Source organism: Corythoichthys intestinalis, chromosome 2, assembly GCF_030265065.1.
Source record: "Corythoichthys intestinalis isolate RoL2023-P3 chromosome 2, ASM3026506v1, whole genome shotgun sequence".
In the NCBI taxonomy this organism is placed as follows: Eukaryota; Metazoa; Chordata; class Actinopteri; order Syngnathiformes; family Syngnathidae; genus Corythoichthys; species Corythoichthys intestinalis.
Genome location: NC_080396.1, coordinates 67,541,907 through 67,558,402, shown reverse-complemented (window position 1 = coordinate 67,558,402; position 16,496 = coordinate 67,541,907). Strand labels below are relative to the sequence as shown.

The following is a 16,496-nucleotide window of genomic DNA, read 5'->3' as shown; positions in this document are numbered from 1 at the left end:
TTGAATCCTCGACCAAATCACTCTTGAGATACTCGTGCCTGCTTGTAGGCTTAAGTTTCCTCCTATTTCAAGCTAAATCCGGCCTTAGAATGCAGAGTGTGTGTTTGAGAATTGCTCTCCATACCAGGGGCCCGGGCTGGTGTGGAATGGGCCGGCCCCCTCCCGGAAGAGGTTGGCCAGGTCCCTGGGAAGTGTCATGTCAATATCATTATGAAGTCTATGAGTGAGGATCAAATTCTGAAGTTTAACTGCAAGTGTTCCCTTATATACTATAATCTGAGAATCAAACAATTTTGGGACCCCATGTGTCTTGTGTGGTTTGAACAAATGCATGCTCACAATAAAATGTATTTCTGTTCATACAGTATATACAGTTACGGTATGCATGGTGTTATCAAAACCTTTGAAATGTGTCATCAACTTTAGTCCAATCACTCCGAAGGAATGGAGCTTTTTTGCGTGCTGGATCTTGCTTCTAAGTGTAGATACGATGTAAATAATGTACATTTAGGTTAGTTCTCTAAAAAGGGTTTAAAATTATTGCAGATTAGGGCTATCGTCATCATTTTTTTTAGAATTTGTTATTCTTTTGAATAATCTGATTATTATTTCATTTGTATTAACATTTTTAAATAAATACATTTTTTCTTCAATTACTCTTCATCAGAAAATATGGTTGTTTATTTGTTGTTATTTAATGATGAGACCTAACCAAATTAACAAACGGGGCATAATCAATCTTGTACTATACAAACTTTGTGACAATGAGCGCTAATTCTTGGGAAAAGGTATTTATTCATAGGTTAATCAATGGATCCACACTTGTAATGCTGCTTCTGGTACAAACCACTTGAGAATTGGAGGTTATTTATTTACGTCGGCAAATTATTATTGTGTATAATAGATTAAATTGACGATTTTTCCCATAAAGTGATTATGATTCAGTTGCTGGTTTAGTTCGTAGCATGTCAGAAATTGGTAAAATATGGATCTTTGTTTTCTAAAGCAAAAACAGATTAAAAATTTAAAAATGTCTTATTTTGATCGACACAAGTATTATCTCTTTACTTTCATTGGGGTCTGTACAAATATGCAAAATGTTTACTCTTTATGTTTCGAAATACTGAAATGAGAAGATTTGGTGAATTATATGTATTATGGCCAGCCTATTTACAAATGTAAAAATCGACATTTATTCCTACAGATCGCACAATCCCTAAATTTGTTAAAACCAGTTGCGTTTGACCCGCAGTTAAAATTGTCACATCCTCAACTATTGAGATTAGCTGCTTGAGAATTTATTTTCTGTCCTTGCTTACCTGGCCTACCCCACTGCATTTGTTGCCTTGTTTTTGTTGCATTGCACCTTTTTGTGTTCCTGCGTGTTTTTTGAAACTTGCCCCCTTTTTCTCTTGCCTGCATTTCAGTCAGAGCTAAGACATGGTCCCTTTTACTATATGAAGCAGCCAGCACTCACCACAGACCCTGTTGATGTTGTACCGCAGGACGGCAGGAATGACTTCTACTGCTGGTTGTGCCACCGCGAGGGCCAGGTGCTCTGCTGTGAGCTCTGCCCCAGGGTGTACCACGCCAAGTGCCTCAAACTACCAGCTGAGCCTGAGGGCGACTGGTTCTGTCCTGAGTGTGAGGTATCTCAGTGGATGCGCGTGTGTGTGTAGACACAAATTACAGAATCTTACTGTTGGTAGTAGGGATGCAATGATTTAGACAGTTTCATTACTAATGCAATCTTTTTGGCATGAATCCAGAATATCAATCATGATATACTGTAAATTAAAAGAAAAGAATCAATATTTATATTAAATTTTTGCATGTCTAACATTGAAACCCAGTGTAAGAAATGTATTTGATGCAAGTCATGGGTGTCAGGCTCTTCTCTTTGGTGTAGATGAGGCTTCAGTAAATTGCTTTCTTGTGTTGGACCAAACCTTACATAGCCCCTCTTTTATTTAGCGAAATTAATGGGATACCTTTTTAAATGCTCAAATTCATTTTCCAAGGTTTTATCGAGGCAATTGGAGACTGTTCTTGTTTGTTAAAAATATCAACCATAGGATGTGGTGAAAACCAGTGGAATGACTGTCATGCATATAATCAATTGTTCACTCGTCTTGTGCCATGATGGTGATTTAAAGTTGGTATGAAATACCACAAGCAACTTTAAAATGATAGCAGATCATAATTTGACACAAATCCATAAAAATAGTAACAGAAAAAGTCTTAATAATGAAGCGATCCTAATTAGTCTTACTTTCTCAGTTCGACAGAAGATAATGTCACAACCAGAATGAGCTGACTTTTGCAGTCTGCTAGCATGATATCCATGGGCTTTTTATTCTTTTGCTGCTGTGTGACCGTTCTGTCATTCTATAAACATGTACTAGCTAGCGCAACACTAGACAACTAGGCATTATCATCGATTATGGACTTTACATCACACCCATAATTGCTGGGAAAAAATTGGGTGTGGCCTGATGTATTTTTTTGAATGGAATAAACATGAAATAGTAAAAGACTGTTAGATTTGAGAGCCAAATTCGTTTCTACGTTTAAAATTACATTAGTGTAGTCATTTTCAGTTTTTGACATGGTCACCACTTCTTGGGACATTTTAAGGCCACTTAATACTGTAAATACCAACCCAACTTTGGGCAACAGCTGTGTTGGCATTAAGTGCCGTAAAATTGACTGCATACACACAGTACAAACAGTACATACGAGCAGAGGTGGGTGGTAACGCCTTACATTTACTTGATTAACCTTTTGAAGAAAATGTACTTCTGAGTAGTTTTACTATGCCATACTTTTTCTTGCGTAGATTTGTGAAGGAGAAATACTATTCTTACTCCACTACTTTGGGCTACACAAGTCGTTACATTTTACTTTTTTTTTTTTTTTTTTTTTTTGCCATCGATGCCAACAGTGGCTCTACTAGTTTCACCAATGAGACTTCGCAACAATAATCACGACTCCATTATACCAACCAGACTCAAGCTTGCCATTCTATGATCACGCCGGCCTGTTCAATCATGTAGCGTCTTTAAAGCAGCGTAAAAAAAAAAAAGTACAGTATTTGACATAGAGCTCTGCCCGCAACATGACTCAAAAGAGCAGATTTTTACCTCCCTCCAAGTTTTTATTTGGCACCGATTGACCAGGGAAAACCGGACATATGATCCTTTTAATTTCATAATAGGAACTATGAAGGAACTATTTACTATTCAACTACCGTAATTTTTGGACTATAAGCCGCTACTTTTTTTTCCCTCATTGTGAATCCCTGTGGCTTATAGTCCAGTGCGTCTTAATTCTTGATTTAACAAACACTTTGACAAGTCTTGACAAATTTGATCACTAACCCCATTTACGTCCAGTCTAGATCTTTTACATCCATTCAAAAGTGAGATAATTTGCCGGATGATACTTCATGACATCTGTCATAAGCATTCATTAATGGTCATGACAGTGTCATGTCATAATTATGATGGACTTTTGACAGTCTTATGACGCCGCTGTCAAATAAAGTGTTACCGGTTATTTTCTTTTGGTGTAAATATCCCATAATACAGTGAGGACAGCTGCGGTTTATAGTCCGGTGCGGCTAATCTATGAACAAATGCTGTTTTCATTTCAAATTTGGTGTGTGTCGCTTATAGTCAGGTGCGCCTTATATTCTGAAAATTACGGTATTCAAACTAGGAACTATTTTCTCCACTAGAGTGCACTCATGCTCTCTGGACGAAGGATTCTTTCGTTCTGTAGATGTTTTTTTTTTCTCTCGCCGGAATGCAATATGTTTTTTTAAATTTATTTATTTGGCAGTATAATAATAATAACAATTCATATTGTTAACTTTGTGCTCGGAAAAAATACCATTATTTAAAAGGAAATCAAACATCATAAGAAGTTACTCACAATGTTACTCATTACTCCAGTATTCTTTTCACCAAATACTTTTTTTTACTTGTACTTGAGTACATTTGATGACTACTTTTACTTGAGTAATATTATTTTGAAGTAATGCTACTCCTATTTGAGTATTTTTTTTTTTTTTTGGCTACTCTACCAACCTCTGCATACTAGAGTTGTGACAAAAAAACAATTAGACGGAATATTAGTTCGTGGAAACAAAGGATACGTGTGTTTTGATAGCAAGCTCCTCAATCAATACAATATGCGCCAGTGATATAGTTATACACCATTTTTTGAGCAGTGCACCGGCTATCGTGACGCTTATAGGTTAACCATAGACTTCAAAACTATATAATTTATTATATATTATGAAGTCTTTGGGTTAACATTGTGAGCGCTCCGTTTTAGAGTTAAAAAAGCACCCATCTCTTCCTTTTCAATCATGTTAAAAGCCTCAGGAGTTTGAGGTGACACAAACTTTGTGAGTCCTTGGTCTTTTGCTTAGAAAGTGGAGAAAGCAACAAAGAGGCAAGGTCAAGACAAATCCCACAAAATGGGTAAAACTTTGGCTATTTGAACAACTTGCTGGGAGTGATACACAGGAAAATGGTATCCTGATACAAGTAATTTTATATCGAGACAAAAATATTTTTCTGGGATGTTTTCTTAGTTATCTTTTTATAAAATTAATATCTTTATAAAAAATAATACAGGGCTTCTGTAAAGCAACAATCCATACAATATTGCTCTGTATGGTCAAGAGGGCTAAAGTTCAATGAAACTGCTTTCCTTTTTGCTCTGCAGTTTCACATGTTGAATAAACTTTTAGGTCCACACATTTGGTCACACTTCCGTTTGAATGAGGCAGTCTTTGCTGAGAAGGATGTCAGAACCTGTTATAGACAAACGGTTGGTGCCAACTCAAACCTACTTCGTTCAGAGATGGCTATTCCAGTTTGACTTAGATGGCATCTTTTACTCTTGCCAAACTATGTGTTAAACAAGTGAAACTGGAAAAGCGTCTAAACGGAGTAGGAGGAAGTTTGAGGTATCATTTGTCGTCTGCCTATGACAATGCCCCGAAATCAATCAACCCAAAGACTGCGTTATATGAAATTCCTAACTAGCCATCCTGCCATAACATGAGTGAACTACTGGCTGTATTGTGGTTCCACTACCAACAACCGGCAGGAAAAACACACCCTATATGTATATATGTATATTCATACATATATATAAATTAGAGCTGTCCCGACTAGTCGACGTTTTCGACGTTATCGATGACGTAAATGCGTCGACGGGCAAAACATACCGTCGACGGGTAATGACGGGTTAAAAAAAAATACATGCGGATAAAGTTTAGAATGGCAGGCGCTCGCAATACAAGCGGTTGTTACTGGCACCTCCAAGGGGGCTGCTGTTATTTCAATGTGACCGGCGTTGTCAGATTGAGCAAAGAGGAAGAAAGTGGGCGAGCGAGCGAGCGAGCGAGAGAGAGGGAGCGAGATCGGCGAGTTGGAAAAGTGCGCGGGCCGGGTAGCGCCGAGTTGAGTGGCTTCATCCCCCACTTTTTTGATTTGGTCAATAAAAGTATCCTTTAAGAGCCATCCGACGCCTCTCGGTGTTTTTTATGCACGCCGCCGCCTTCCCGAGGAGGAAATCGGACGAACCCAGACGAACCGACGACAACGAGCCAAGTAAATCGCCGGTGAGGAGTTGAAAACACCGCCAATTTCCAAAAAGGGCAGAGATGGTTACACGTGAAAGCGGCATAAAGCCAAAAAAGCCGACCAGAATAACCAGAGCCTGGAATTATTTAAAGGAAAATATGGAGGGTGCCACTGTGTGTACTCTTTGCTAAACTGAGCTCGCATACCACGGTAGCACGTCGGCTATAAACGAACACTTGAAGCGCCGTCACCCAAGTATAATTTTCCAAGACAACAAGAAACAACAAGCTAGCGGATTGTAAGTCCATACAACTCTCTAACGATTTTTTAAATGGAAGTTGCCTTTATGTGCGTCGTATCAACGCGCATTTTATTTAATAAAATAATTAATATAACTATATATATTTTTAAAATTAAATTTATTAGGATCATGGAAGCTCCCACTTAGGGAAAATATATACATATATCCTGTATATACATAATATAAAAAATATATATGGAAACACCACTGGCCTGCTTACTGTAATCCATGACTGCACTAATGTTAGTTATATAATATTATAAAGTTTTACATATAGTAGTATACTATAAAATTAATACTATATACTTAATTTTTGTTACTGTGGGTATGTGTGCCTTTCATTCAAAATAATTGTGGTAATATTTCAGTGTGCCCTCTGCGTTATCTTCAGGTTAAAACAAAGAAAAGTTGAACAGTTTTTCCCCCTCCCCAAAAAATGCGGAATGCACACCGGAAAGAGCATCTGAACTCACACAAAGTATTCTGAAAATGATTGTCCGGGACCTTACAATTCATTTTGAAATTTAGAACAATATAGACAATGACATACCACAAAAAGAGTAAGAATTGTTTTGACTCCTGTTAAAAAGGTGAAGTCACAGTGTTTCCGTTTACATTTTTTTGCACCATTTAATGCCAGCAGCATTTGACCTCATTGTTTGTGATTTATTATTGATATTTATGTTATTTATTTATACGTTGATAAAGAATTTAGGTGTTCCAAAATGTTTTTTTGGGAATTAATAAGCTTTAACAAAAATTTCATTATTAAATTACTAAAAAAAAAAAAAAAAAAAATTAGATTAGTCGACTAATCGTAAAAATTGTCGGCTGACTAATCGGGAGGAAATTAGTCATTTGGGACAGCCCTAATATATATATGTGGTTTTTTTTGGTTTTTTTTTAACACCTCCCACCCCTCCTGGAACGCACCCACAGAGGGACAGAATACCTCAAATCAAAAGCTTTTAAGAAGTTAAACGTGATCAACAAATAAGAAAAATCCAGTTGCCTTGACTCAACCTTTTGAGATTACTGTGACTGATTGACAACCATTTTATACAATCTGCAGCAGAAAATGTAATATAACATGATTACAAATCTATTGGTGAGGTCATTCCTTGCTTGTTAATGTGACATTCAAAAAATGTTTGTTGTTGCAGAAAATAACAGTTGCTGAATGCATTGAAACACAGAGCAAAGCAATGACTATGTTGAATATAGACCAACTTTCTTACTTGCTGAAATTTGCACTCCAAAAGATTAAACAGCCTGGGGTAAGTCAAATAGTTGGAATTGTATTGCAACTACAGAAAACATAACACATCAAACTCTGATGTATCCATTTACCCCTTTTTGTCTGTATGGAGTAGACAGAGCCCTTTCAGAAGCCCGTGTCCTTGGAACAGCATCCTGACTATGCTGAGTACATCTTTCACCCCATGGACTTGTCTACTTTAGAAAAGGTAACATTTTTTTTTTCAAATCCTTTGTGAAAACGATTGTAACATTCACTCCTGTGTTTGAAAACAGAACATAAAGAAGAAAATGTATGGTTGCACTGAAGCCTTTCTGGCTGATATGAAGTGGATCTTACACAACTGCATCATTTATAATGGAGGTATATCAATAAATGGAACGTTTATTCAGTAAGACAAGTTTGCAAAGTAAGAAATTGTGATTTTATTCCAGGCAATCACAAATTGACAGCAACAGCCAAAGTCATTGTCAAGATATGTGAACATGAGGTAAATATACGGTACTTTATTACAATTTGAATGATGGCATTTTTTTGTAATACATGAAGTAAAAATGTTTTTCTTTCTTTGTACTTTGCTTTTAGATGAACGAGATTGAAGTATGCCCTGAGTGCTATCTGTCTTCCTGCCAAAAAAGGGACAACTGGTTCTGTGAGCCATGTGTACGTTAGTTTCTTGACTTGTTAACGTGTGTGTTTTTAACTTTGATTTTTAATGTTATTTTTTTACACCAACAGAGTCAACCTCATACCCTAGTCTGGGCTAAGCTGAAAGGCTTCCCCTTCTGGCCAGCAAAAGCTCTTCGTGAAAAGGATGGTCAGGTGGATGCACGTTTCTTTGGGCAACATGATAGGTGAGATGAATTCCTCATATACCATACAGTGGTACCTCTACTTACAACAATAATTAGTTCTCAAAGTAGTCTCGAAACCTGAAAATTCCATAAGGTGACACGTTTTCCATGTAAATGCCCAAATCCGTCCCAACTACGTCTGAAACGCTTGCCTGGCACGGCCAGACTGTTCTCCCTGTATTTTTCAAACACTGTGAGAATAGTCTAGGAGCCACCTCCTTAATGGCCTCTTGAGCCATACGAAATCATCCGTGCAATCAGATTAGATTATTTGCATGAGGTGTTCTTAATGAACAACGTCACTCTTGCGTGTCGGAAGTCTTCTCCACAACAACACAAATGGCGAACGGGAGAGCCGAGAATATGTTCCAGTCCGCGGTAAAATCAGTTTTAAATTACCAAAAACACATCGACACAAGTCATTCACAACAGTCTGTCTCGCGCTAGCCATTTTCAATAAACTTCTCCGTTCTCCGCTCGCACTAAGCTAGTTTCTTGTCGCTATACCAACGTCAAGTCTGACCGTCGCTGATTGGTCCACTCCGCTGCCTGTTTGCTGTGGCGTGCTCCGCCTTGGGAATTGGATCTGCGGGACGGTCGGAGTTCCAGGCTACTGAAACGCCCCATTAAATTTTTATAATCTGGGTGAAACCGGTAAAACCAACAACAGCCAAAATCATTCCATATACCTAACCTAACCATTAATACCTGTAACGAAGTAGGTAATAGTACTTAATCCAAAGGAGAAAAAAAGGAAAATATATACCTTACCTTTCGAGTGAGGCAAAAGTGTTACTCTTCGTGACACAAAAATGTGAGGAGACCTGTACTCTAAAGTGCTACTAATGTAGAGAATCATGTGTAGGCTTAAAAAAAATACTCTTCGTGAGACAAAAACGCAAGGAGACTTGTGCTTCTTTGGGGAAGACATTGACTTGCTATTACAACAACACCGTCTGTGCACGTCATCATACTGCAACACCCAAATTGAAACGTCATCAACAATGGGCCAATAGGGGAGCAGAATCACATCCCTGAAGCATCATGGGGAAAGATTATGACCAATTGGGCAGCAGGATCTTATGGCGTGACATTTCAATTCAATTCAATTTTATTTGTATAGCCCTCAATCACAACAGAAGTCTCAAAGGGCTTTACAGAGGCAATATGATACACAATTAAAAATGAAGCAACAAAGATGAATAGATACAATTCAAGTCCTGGGTATCCCCTATCCTTAAGACCCTCCATGCCGGCAAGGAAAAACTCCAAAAACTCCAGAGTCAATTGGGAGTAAAATGAGAAACCTTGGGGAGTACCACAGTCAGGAGAGATCCACTCCCAGGACGGATAGACAGGAACCCCAGAACTGCTAATGGGAATTAGCAAGCGAAGTTATAGTCCGTAAAAATACAGTGGAGTAAAGGAGCAAGAAGAGGTCCCTCTAGTCAGATGAGACGGGGGTAGCAGCGAGGACGTCTATCCAGCCAGGGGTCCGGACAGTCAGGAGGCTGCAGCTGAAAAATAGCCCCTCCCCAGAGGGGAGGGGGGAGAGGGGAAACCGGGTGACTAGTGATGAAGAGACTAGACAACTAGATATTAACATTGGAAAATAGAAATAAAGTAAGACAAGTGGTAGGTAGAGTAAGAAAAGGAGATAGAACTCAGCGGCTGTACTGCCCCCAGCATTATAGCTTCTAGTGCAGCTTAGACTAAACTGTGAGTCTACTCCGACTTCAACTAGCCTAACCATAAGCTTTGTCGAAAAGGAACGTTATTAATCTAATCTTAAATGTGCAGACTGTCTCGGCTTCTTTAATACTAGCTGGAAGCTGATTCCATAAAACAGGGGCTTGGTGGCTCAAGGCTCTAGCTCCGACAGTACTTTTATAAACCCTAGGAACTACCAGTAGACCTGCATTCTGAGATCGGAATTTCGGAATTGAGATCGGAATGAGATCGGAAACATTTAAAAGCAGGAAGTAGATAAGTATCTTTTACACCACAGTGTAAAGGGTTTAAGTATCAAGTGGGGAATCACAGTACAATTAGCCTTAATATTTTAAGTCCACGACCGCATATATTGGTATCGGTTGGATATCGGTATCGGATTTTTGGAGTTGAACAATATCAGGATATCGGTTAAAAAGTAATTATCGGACAACTCACAATTTGTGTGTGTGAAACTATCTGCAGTTGGGCATGGGCATTAAATTAGTTTAAAGTGGCATTAAATGAGATTTGCTGATACCTCTATTAACCCCGGTATCATACTTTTGCCTCTTGTAACCTGAAATTTCTTTCTTAACAAGAGGCAATATTTTCCTGTTGAGGTGTGTCTTAACCTGAAAATGACGTTTGTAGAGGCGTTGGTATGCAGAGGTACCACTGTAATGCTAAAATTTTGGGCTAGTGCAGCCAAATATAGTCAAGTTGTGTCTAATTGTATCTTTAAGCATTTTGTTTTACTTTCTTTGCAGAGCTTGGGTCCCCATCAATAACTGCTACCTAATGTCCAAAGAGATCCCTTTCTCCGTGAAGAAGACAAAAAGCATTTTCAACAGTGCCATGCAAGAAATGGAAGTTTATGTAGAAAACATTCGCAAGAAATTTGGTGTTTTTAATTATGCGCCATTTCGATCCCCATACACGCCTAACAACCAGCTTCAAATGCTACTGGACCCTTCTAACCCGAGCGCTGGGACTGTAAAAACAGAAAAACCTGATAAACTGCGCTTTAATTTTGATTTAACTGCATCTCCGAAGATGGTTCTTAGTAAAAGTTCCACACCCAGTGGTATGAATCGAAGAGTCTCCATGACAGACATACCTCGATCACCGATGAGTACTAACTCCTCTGTTCACACGGGGTCTGACGGGGAGCAGGATACGGAAAAGACCGGTCGAAATTCTGCCTTTCACTACAGCACAGGAGAGGAATCCATGGACTGCAGTGGTAGATTGGGGGTTCTTTATTCTCTGGTTCCACATTGGACATTTGAACCAAATACACAAAAACAGTGAATTTGATCCAAAACGTTTTGTTGTCATTACAGCATCTCCTGTGTCAGGAAAGGTTGGTCCAGCAGGCAGTTTGACAGGCAGCCCCAAACCACTCAACTCTACCTTAGTGGCCAAGCAAGAAAGGCCTGCATCCACAGGTGGCATTCTCAATCTGAACCTCGGTCAGCACCCGTTATTATCCCATATTCACAATGTTACAATTATATTGAACAAACTCAGCTCATCTAATCAGAGACATATTTGTATATTGCATTCAGATCGAGTGAAAGCTGAGATGGATCTGAGAGAGCTGAGCGAGAGTGTTCAGCAGCAGCAGCAACAACAGCAACAGCCGGGCTCGACTGCTCTTCCCACGCCAAAGAGAGCGATAAGGAGCCTTGACAAGACTATAGAAAGCTGCAAGGCTCAGCTCGGTAAAAATCTCAGATTGACCTTGTATGAATTTTAGATTACGATTTTGTTTGGAGCAGAGGTTGCGCTAGACATTTTCGTTGTCTGTCATTTTGACTGACAAGGTCATAAAAATCCGGTCATAGTCTATTTTTACCCGTCACTTAAATTTTTAAAATGATAATGATGACATATTCAATAGTTTAGTTTTTATTCATTTTTAATTAATATTGTAACGCTTGCTTGGCGGCGAAAAATTAGAAACGGAAGTCGTGGTATTTTTCTCCCTTTTTACTCTGCTTACCGCCAACAACTCCGCCCCCAAAGAAAAAGAGGCAATGATATAGACCCCAATCACCAACGTCACACAATGATCTTAATTGTGGTTGTCAGCCCAAAATCTTCTAAATATATATTAAATGCATCTTACCAGATATAAAAAGACTACTACATAGTCTGTGGTGATCGTTTGGTGCCCAGATTTCTTGTCGAATTACAGCAGTCCATCTCGCTCTCATCTTCGGGTCTCTCAGAATACGGTAGAACTTAAGTCTCTCCGTCTATCTTCTCTGTTACAGCAACCAACCGCCACACACGCCTTCACCATTTTGATTATTAATATTAACGAGCAGAAAAACACGCCGTAATAGGAGGCATGTATGTAGCGGTAATGTGTAAACATGACGATATGGCGGCTCCAGTCAGGGGGGCGGAGTTGTGACGTCATGTGATTGGGGTCTATACACAGGTGGCAATCTTGTCCATCAATTGGATGACGCACTGGCACACCGGGTGCACCAATAAGAACCTCACGTTGATGTGTCAATCACGGTGCCACCGCCAGACCCCGGTGACGCTACAATATTCTGACAGAAGAGCCAACGACGTCATGCATTAAGAGAGACAATAGCTAATTAATATGCTAACTCGCCACCCTGTGGTCTGGGGTGTGAATTGCAACCTGTCAAAATGACGAACGGACTTCAGCTTTTTCCGTCACCGTTTTAAAAAAACGGTCAACGACGGAAAATATCCGGTTAACGCGACCCCTGGTTTGGAGTATTTTAAAGAAACACCTTATAGTAAACATATGACAACTGCTCAAGTAATTTTTGGACTGTAAAGCACACCTGATTATAAGCCGTAACCCCTAAATTTCACAAAATCCACATATTAGCCGCAGGTGTACTGTATATGTCTATATGTGGGATATTTACATTTACAAATCGAGATGTTACACAGAAATATTTAATCATTCAAAAATCTATTGATTAAGCAAATAAATACTCATCAACATGCCAAATTGCGTTTTCATTCATATGCAGCGGCCTGTCACTTGGGGGGAGCATGACACCACAAGTCCTACTCAAAACAAACAAAACAAAACTGTGTGTTGGTGGATAAATTGTCCAGTCAACTGCAAGGAACTAGATCACCTTTGGAGGAAAACAAACTAGGGACCCGGGTCATATGTCTTCAGTCTCATTGACGAGGCAAGCCTCTGCCATTTTAGCTGAAACCCTACTCAGTGAATTAGAATACCTGCATCTTTGTCCACCCTTCATGTGAATTAACTTTTAAATTCAAATTCTCGTTTGACTGCTAAACTAACTCACTTATTTGTTTTTTTATATTGACAATGTGACATCCTCTTTACCGCTGACTTCGGATGTGCTCACCAACAGATGTTCAACCACGAGTGCAGATACATGCAGCGAGATTTCGCCCGACTTCAATTTTTTAGCGGGCTGACAAACCCAGACAAACTTCATTTCCAATGTGATACAAATACAAAACAAAGAAGATAAATGTCCTCACAGCAGATGAGAAAGTTCTCGAAATGCTCAAGAATCGAATATGATGTGTGCATGAATATGCGGGCAATGAAAGAGAACAACCGCACTTACCCAAAAGTTGTCTTTGGTCACAGTTCTTGACCAGCCACTTCCAAACAGACATGTTGATATCAGACACACACTGATTCACATTTTAAAAATTTTGACCTTAGATTTATTTCCCTTTTGCAGGAATAGATGACATTTCTGAAGATGTTTATAAAGGTGTGGATCATAGTGACACAGAAGACTCTGATAAATCTGACACTAGTGATAGCGAATATGTCAGTGAAGAGGAACACAAGCCAAAGAGCTCTGCACAGGAAGAAAAGGTCAAAGTAGATCGAAAGAGGCCCAAAGTAAAAACAGAAGCAGAGAATAAAGACCCTTCTGGAAGGACTGGGGAAAAATCCACCCCTGCAACCTTGATTAAAGAGACACAGAGTAGCGATGGACAAGAAAATGCCCTTCAGGAAAAGCCTAGAGTGACCAATACTCAGTCTCTCACTGACAAGCCGAAGGCGCCGGAGGAAGGGAGAACACTTAATACAACATCAATGGGAGAACAAGACTCTGATTCTGAAAGAGAGCTTGTGATTGACCTCGGAGATGAACACGGAGCGCGTGACTCGAAGAGGTCAAGAAAAGACACGAGTGGCTCTTCTACCAAAACCCCAAAAGAGACTAATGCTGCCAAATCGGATGGTGAGACATTTAATACATCACATAGAAGATATTACTATATTTCAATCTTTTCTTAATACTCCCCTTTCCTCAGGTAAATTAGCCAATTCTACAACAGCAGTTGCTCCAGCTACTTCTACCCTAAAAGATGGCTTGCAGACTGCTTCATCTGCTCCCAATGCCGTTCCCACTTCCACCTCTGGTCAGCCCAGTGGAGCATCAACTACCAGCAGCACTACCAGTACGCCCTCCACTCAATCCTCATTTACGTCAACCTCACCAGCAGTGAAGAAACAGCGTCCCCTGTTGCCCAAAGAAACAGTCCAGGCTGTACAGCGAGCAGTCGTTTGGAATCCCACCAAATTGCAAAATTCCTCTCAGAAAGGACATATACAGAAACAGCAACAAGCAGAGCAGTCAACTGCACAAGGTCAGGGTCAAATACAAAGTCAGCATCAGAATTCTTCAAGTACCCGCTATCAGACCAGACAAGCGGCTAAAGGTGTTTATGTCAACACTCACATTGGTCTAAATATCTTCTAATGTACTATATTTTTGGGGAAATTATTAACATCTTTTTATTACTCCATAATCCATCTAGTTCAGTCAAAAGACTCAACTCAGACTACTTCAGCATCAAGTAGCTCATCTTCCTACTTGTCAGGAGACTTGACAATCTCGACTGCTTCTGCAGATGCAGCTGCAGATATAGCCAGATACACAAACAAAGTATGTCCTTAACATTATTGCAGTACTATAATGTCAAAAAGTAATAATTCATTTAGTTGAACAATTAATTTACGGTTATTGCGTGCACATTTATTGTTTAAAGTAAAAATATTTGACAAGATCTGACACAACCTTGCAGATTATGGACTCAATTAAAGGAACAATGACTGAGATATACAATGACCTTTCCAAAAACACTTCAGGAAATACAATTGCAGAGGTACATCTTTTCATTGATTACCCTTGATGACGCCTTACATTATTTGCTATTAACTCATTTTGTTGTTCCATAGATTCGGCGGCTGAGGATAGAGATTGAGAAGCTTCAGTGGTTGCATCAGCAAGAGTTGTCTGAGATGAAGCACAATCTAGGTATGTTTGTTGCAAGTGGGTATGTACGGGTAGTCCCAGGGTTACGACGTACCCAATTTATGAGATTTCGACTTCACGATGCCGGTGTCTTGTCCGCCAATTTGTCTCCAGTCGTGTGTTTTTTTTTAAAAAAAAAAATATTTTTAAAGTCACGTAAGCAGTACGCTTTTTTTACTTCACATTATCTTATTTTTTACATTATTTTATTAATATGACTGTTATGCCTTTTGGTGAAATGTGTATTTGATTATAATATCGAATTTTGTTTTGTGATGCATGTGTTTATTTTGGCGCAGGAAGCGTAGAGCATATAGTACTTCCGCACGCGTATAAGAGCACAGGTACACACGAAGAAGAAGGTATTTGTGCACACGAGGAAGAGCGCATTTGCTCCCACGAAGAAGTTGCGTAGCCGAGTTAGAGAGAGGGGAAAGATTACAACTTAGCTCGCAGTCTAGCTAAGCAGACTGTCTTGGCGAAGACAGTCCAATGATGTATAATAAATGTTTTGTTGTTTAGAGATTTAGGGGGTATTTAGGGGTACTTAAAGGGTTAATTCCAACTTGCGCGGAAATTCGGGTTACATCGCCAGCATAGGAACGGAACTTGTTCGTAACCCAGGGACTGCCTATACTGGGGGTTGGCAACCCGTGTTTTGAGAGCAGCATGCGGCTCTTCAGTGCTGCCGTAGTGGCTCCCTGGAGAATTTTAAAAAATGGTCTGAAAATGGACAAAGATGCTACGTGTTTTATATTATGTCAAATCCTGGGATCATGGCACAAGTTTTAATAAGGAGGTGGCTTGCATTTTGTGGGTGTACTGAAAATACTCCATGTCCACCGAGAAGGCCACACTGCCGACGACCTGCGGCTTGTCCTACACCATGGTCGCCGGCCAATAAAGGCGTGCCCGCCGAGAATGTGCTTTGCTTGGCTTGGCCACGAGCATCACCCCGCTCCGACATCAGCCGTTTTGGCTGGCCGATCCAGCCCGCTCGGTCATATTCTCGTGCCCGTCGAGATTGCGCTTTCCTCAGCTTGGCCACGAGCAGCACCCTGCTCTGACGTCGGCCAGTTTGTCCACCGAGAATGGGCTATTTCTGGCGTTCAGTCCCGGCGACGAGCACTGCCGTGGCTGCAGCAGAACGACGCTCTTTCCTCCGTCTCTGAACTCGTCTCTGAAATGACAAAAGTCTGTTAACTCGGTGGCATAAAATACCGTTCGGGAGAGGAAGAAGTTGCCAGTTTTGACCATTATGCAGTAATTTTGCCCTGTCATACTGAATAAATGCATTATAATATTTCATATTCCATTTAGCACAAGACTGTTACTTGTCATGGGTCATGACCATACCATTTATTTAGCAATTTGGAGAAAAATACTTGGATAAAAAGAATATCCTGTAAAAATATTTGAGTAGAGAGACTGAAACATTCATGAGATTTT

The 16,496-nt window shown here is 39.8% G+C and overlaps 1 protein-coding gene across 2 annotated transcripts in view; it reads left to right on the top strand.

The window, feature by feature from the left end:
- LOC130909824 (MYND-type zinc finger-containing chromatin reader ZMYND8-like) overlaps window positions 1-16,496 on the top strand; it is a 49,472-nt gene that overhangs the window by 31,171 nt on the left and 1,805 nt on the right. Inside the window, exons 7-21 of one of the 2 annotated variants that reach the window (XM_057826732.1) lie at window positions 1,506-1,649; window positions 7,068-7,181; window positions 7,278-7,370; window positions 7,438-7,525; window positions 7,597-7,652; window positions 7,748-7,825; window positions 7,901-8,016; window positions 10,497-10,972; window positions 11,073-11,201; window positions 11,298-11,453; window positions 13,458-13,970; window positions 14,044-14,451; window positions 14,551-14,678; window positions 14,818-14,898; window positions 14,972-15,050. In XM_057826732.1, coding sequence (XP_057682715.1) covers window positions 1,506-1,649; window positions 7,068-7,181; window positions 7,278-7,370; window positions 7,438-7,525; window positions 7,597-7,652; window positions 7,748-7,825; window positions 7,901-8,016; window positions 10,497-10,972; window positions 11,073-11,201; window positions 11,298-11,453; window positions 13,458-13,970; window positions 14,044-14,451; window positions 14,551-14,678; window positions 14,818-14,898; window positions 14,972-15,050 — 2,659 coding nt within the window. Of the gene's footprint in view, window positions 1-1,427; window positions 1,650-7,067; window positions 7,182-7,277; window positions 7,371-7,437; window positions 7,526-7,596; window positions 7,653-7,747; window positions 7,826-7,900; window positions 8,017-10,496; window positions 10,973-11,072; window positions 11,202-11,297; window positions 11,454-13,457; window positions 13,971-14,043; window positions 14,452-14,550; window positions 14,679-14,817; window positions 14,899-14,971; window positions 15,051-16,496 lie in introns of both variants that reach the window. The other variant, XM_057826724.1, reaches the window with a different exon arrangement.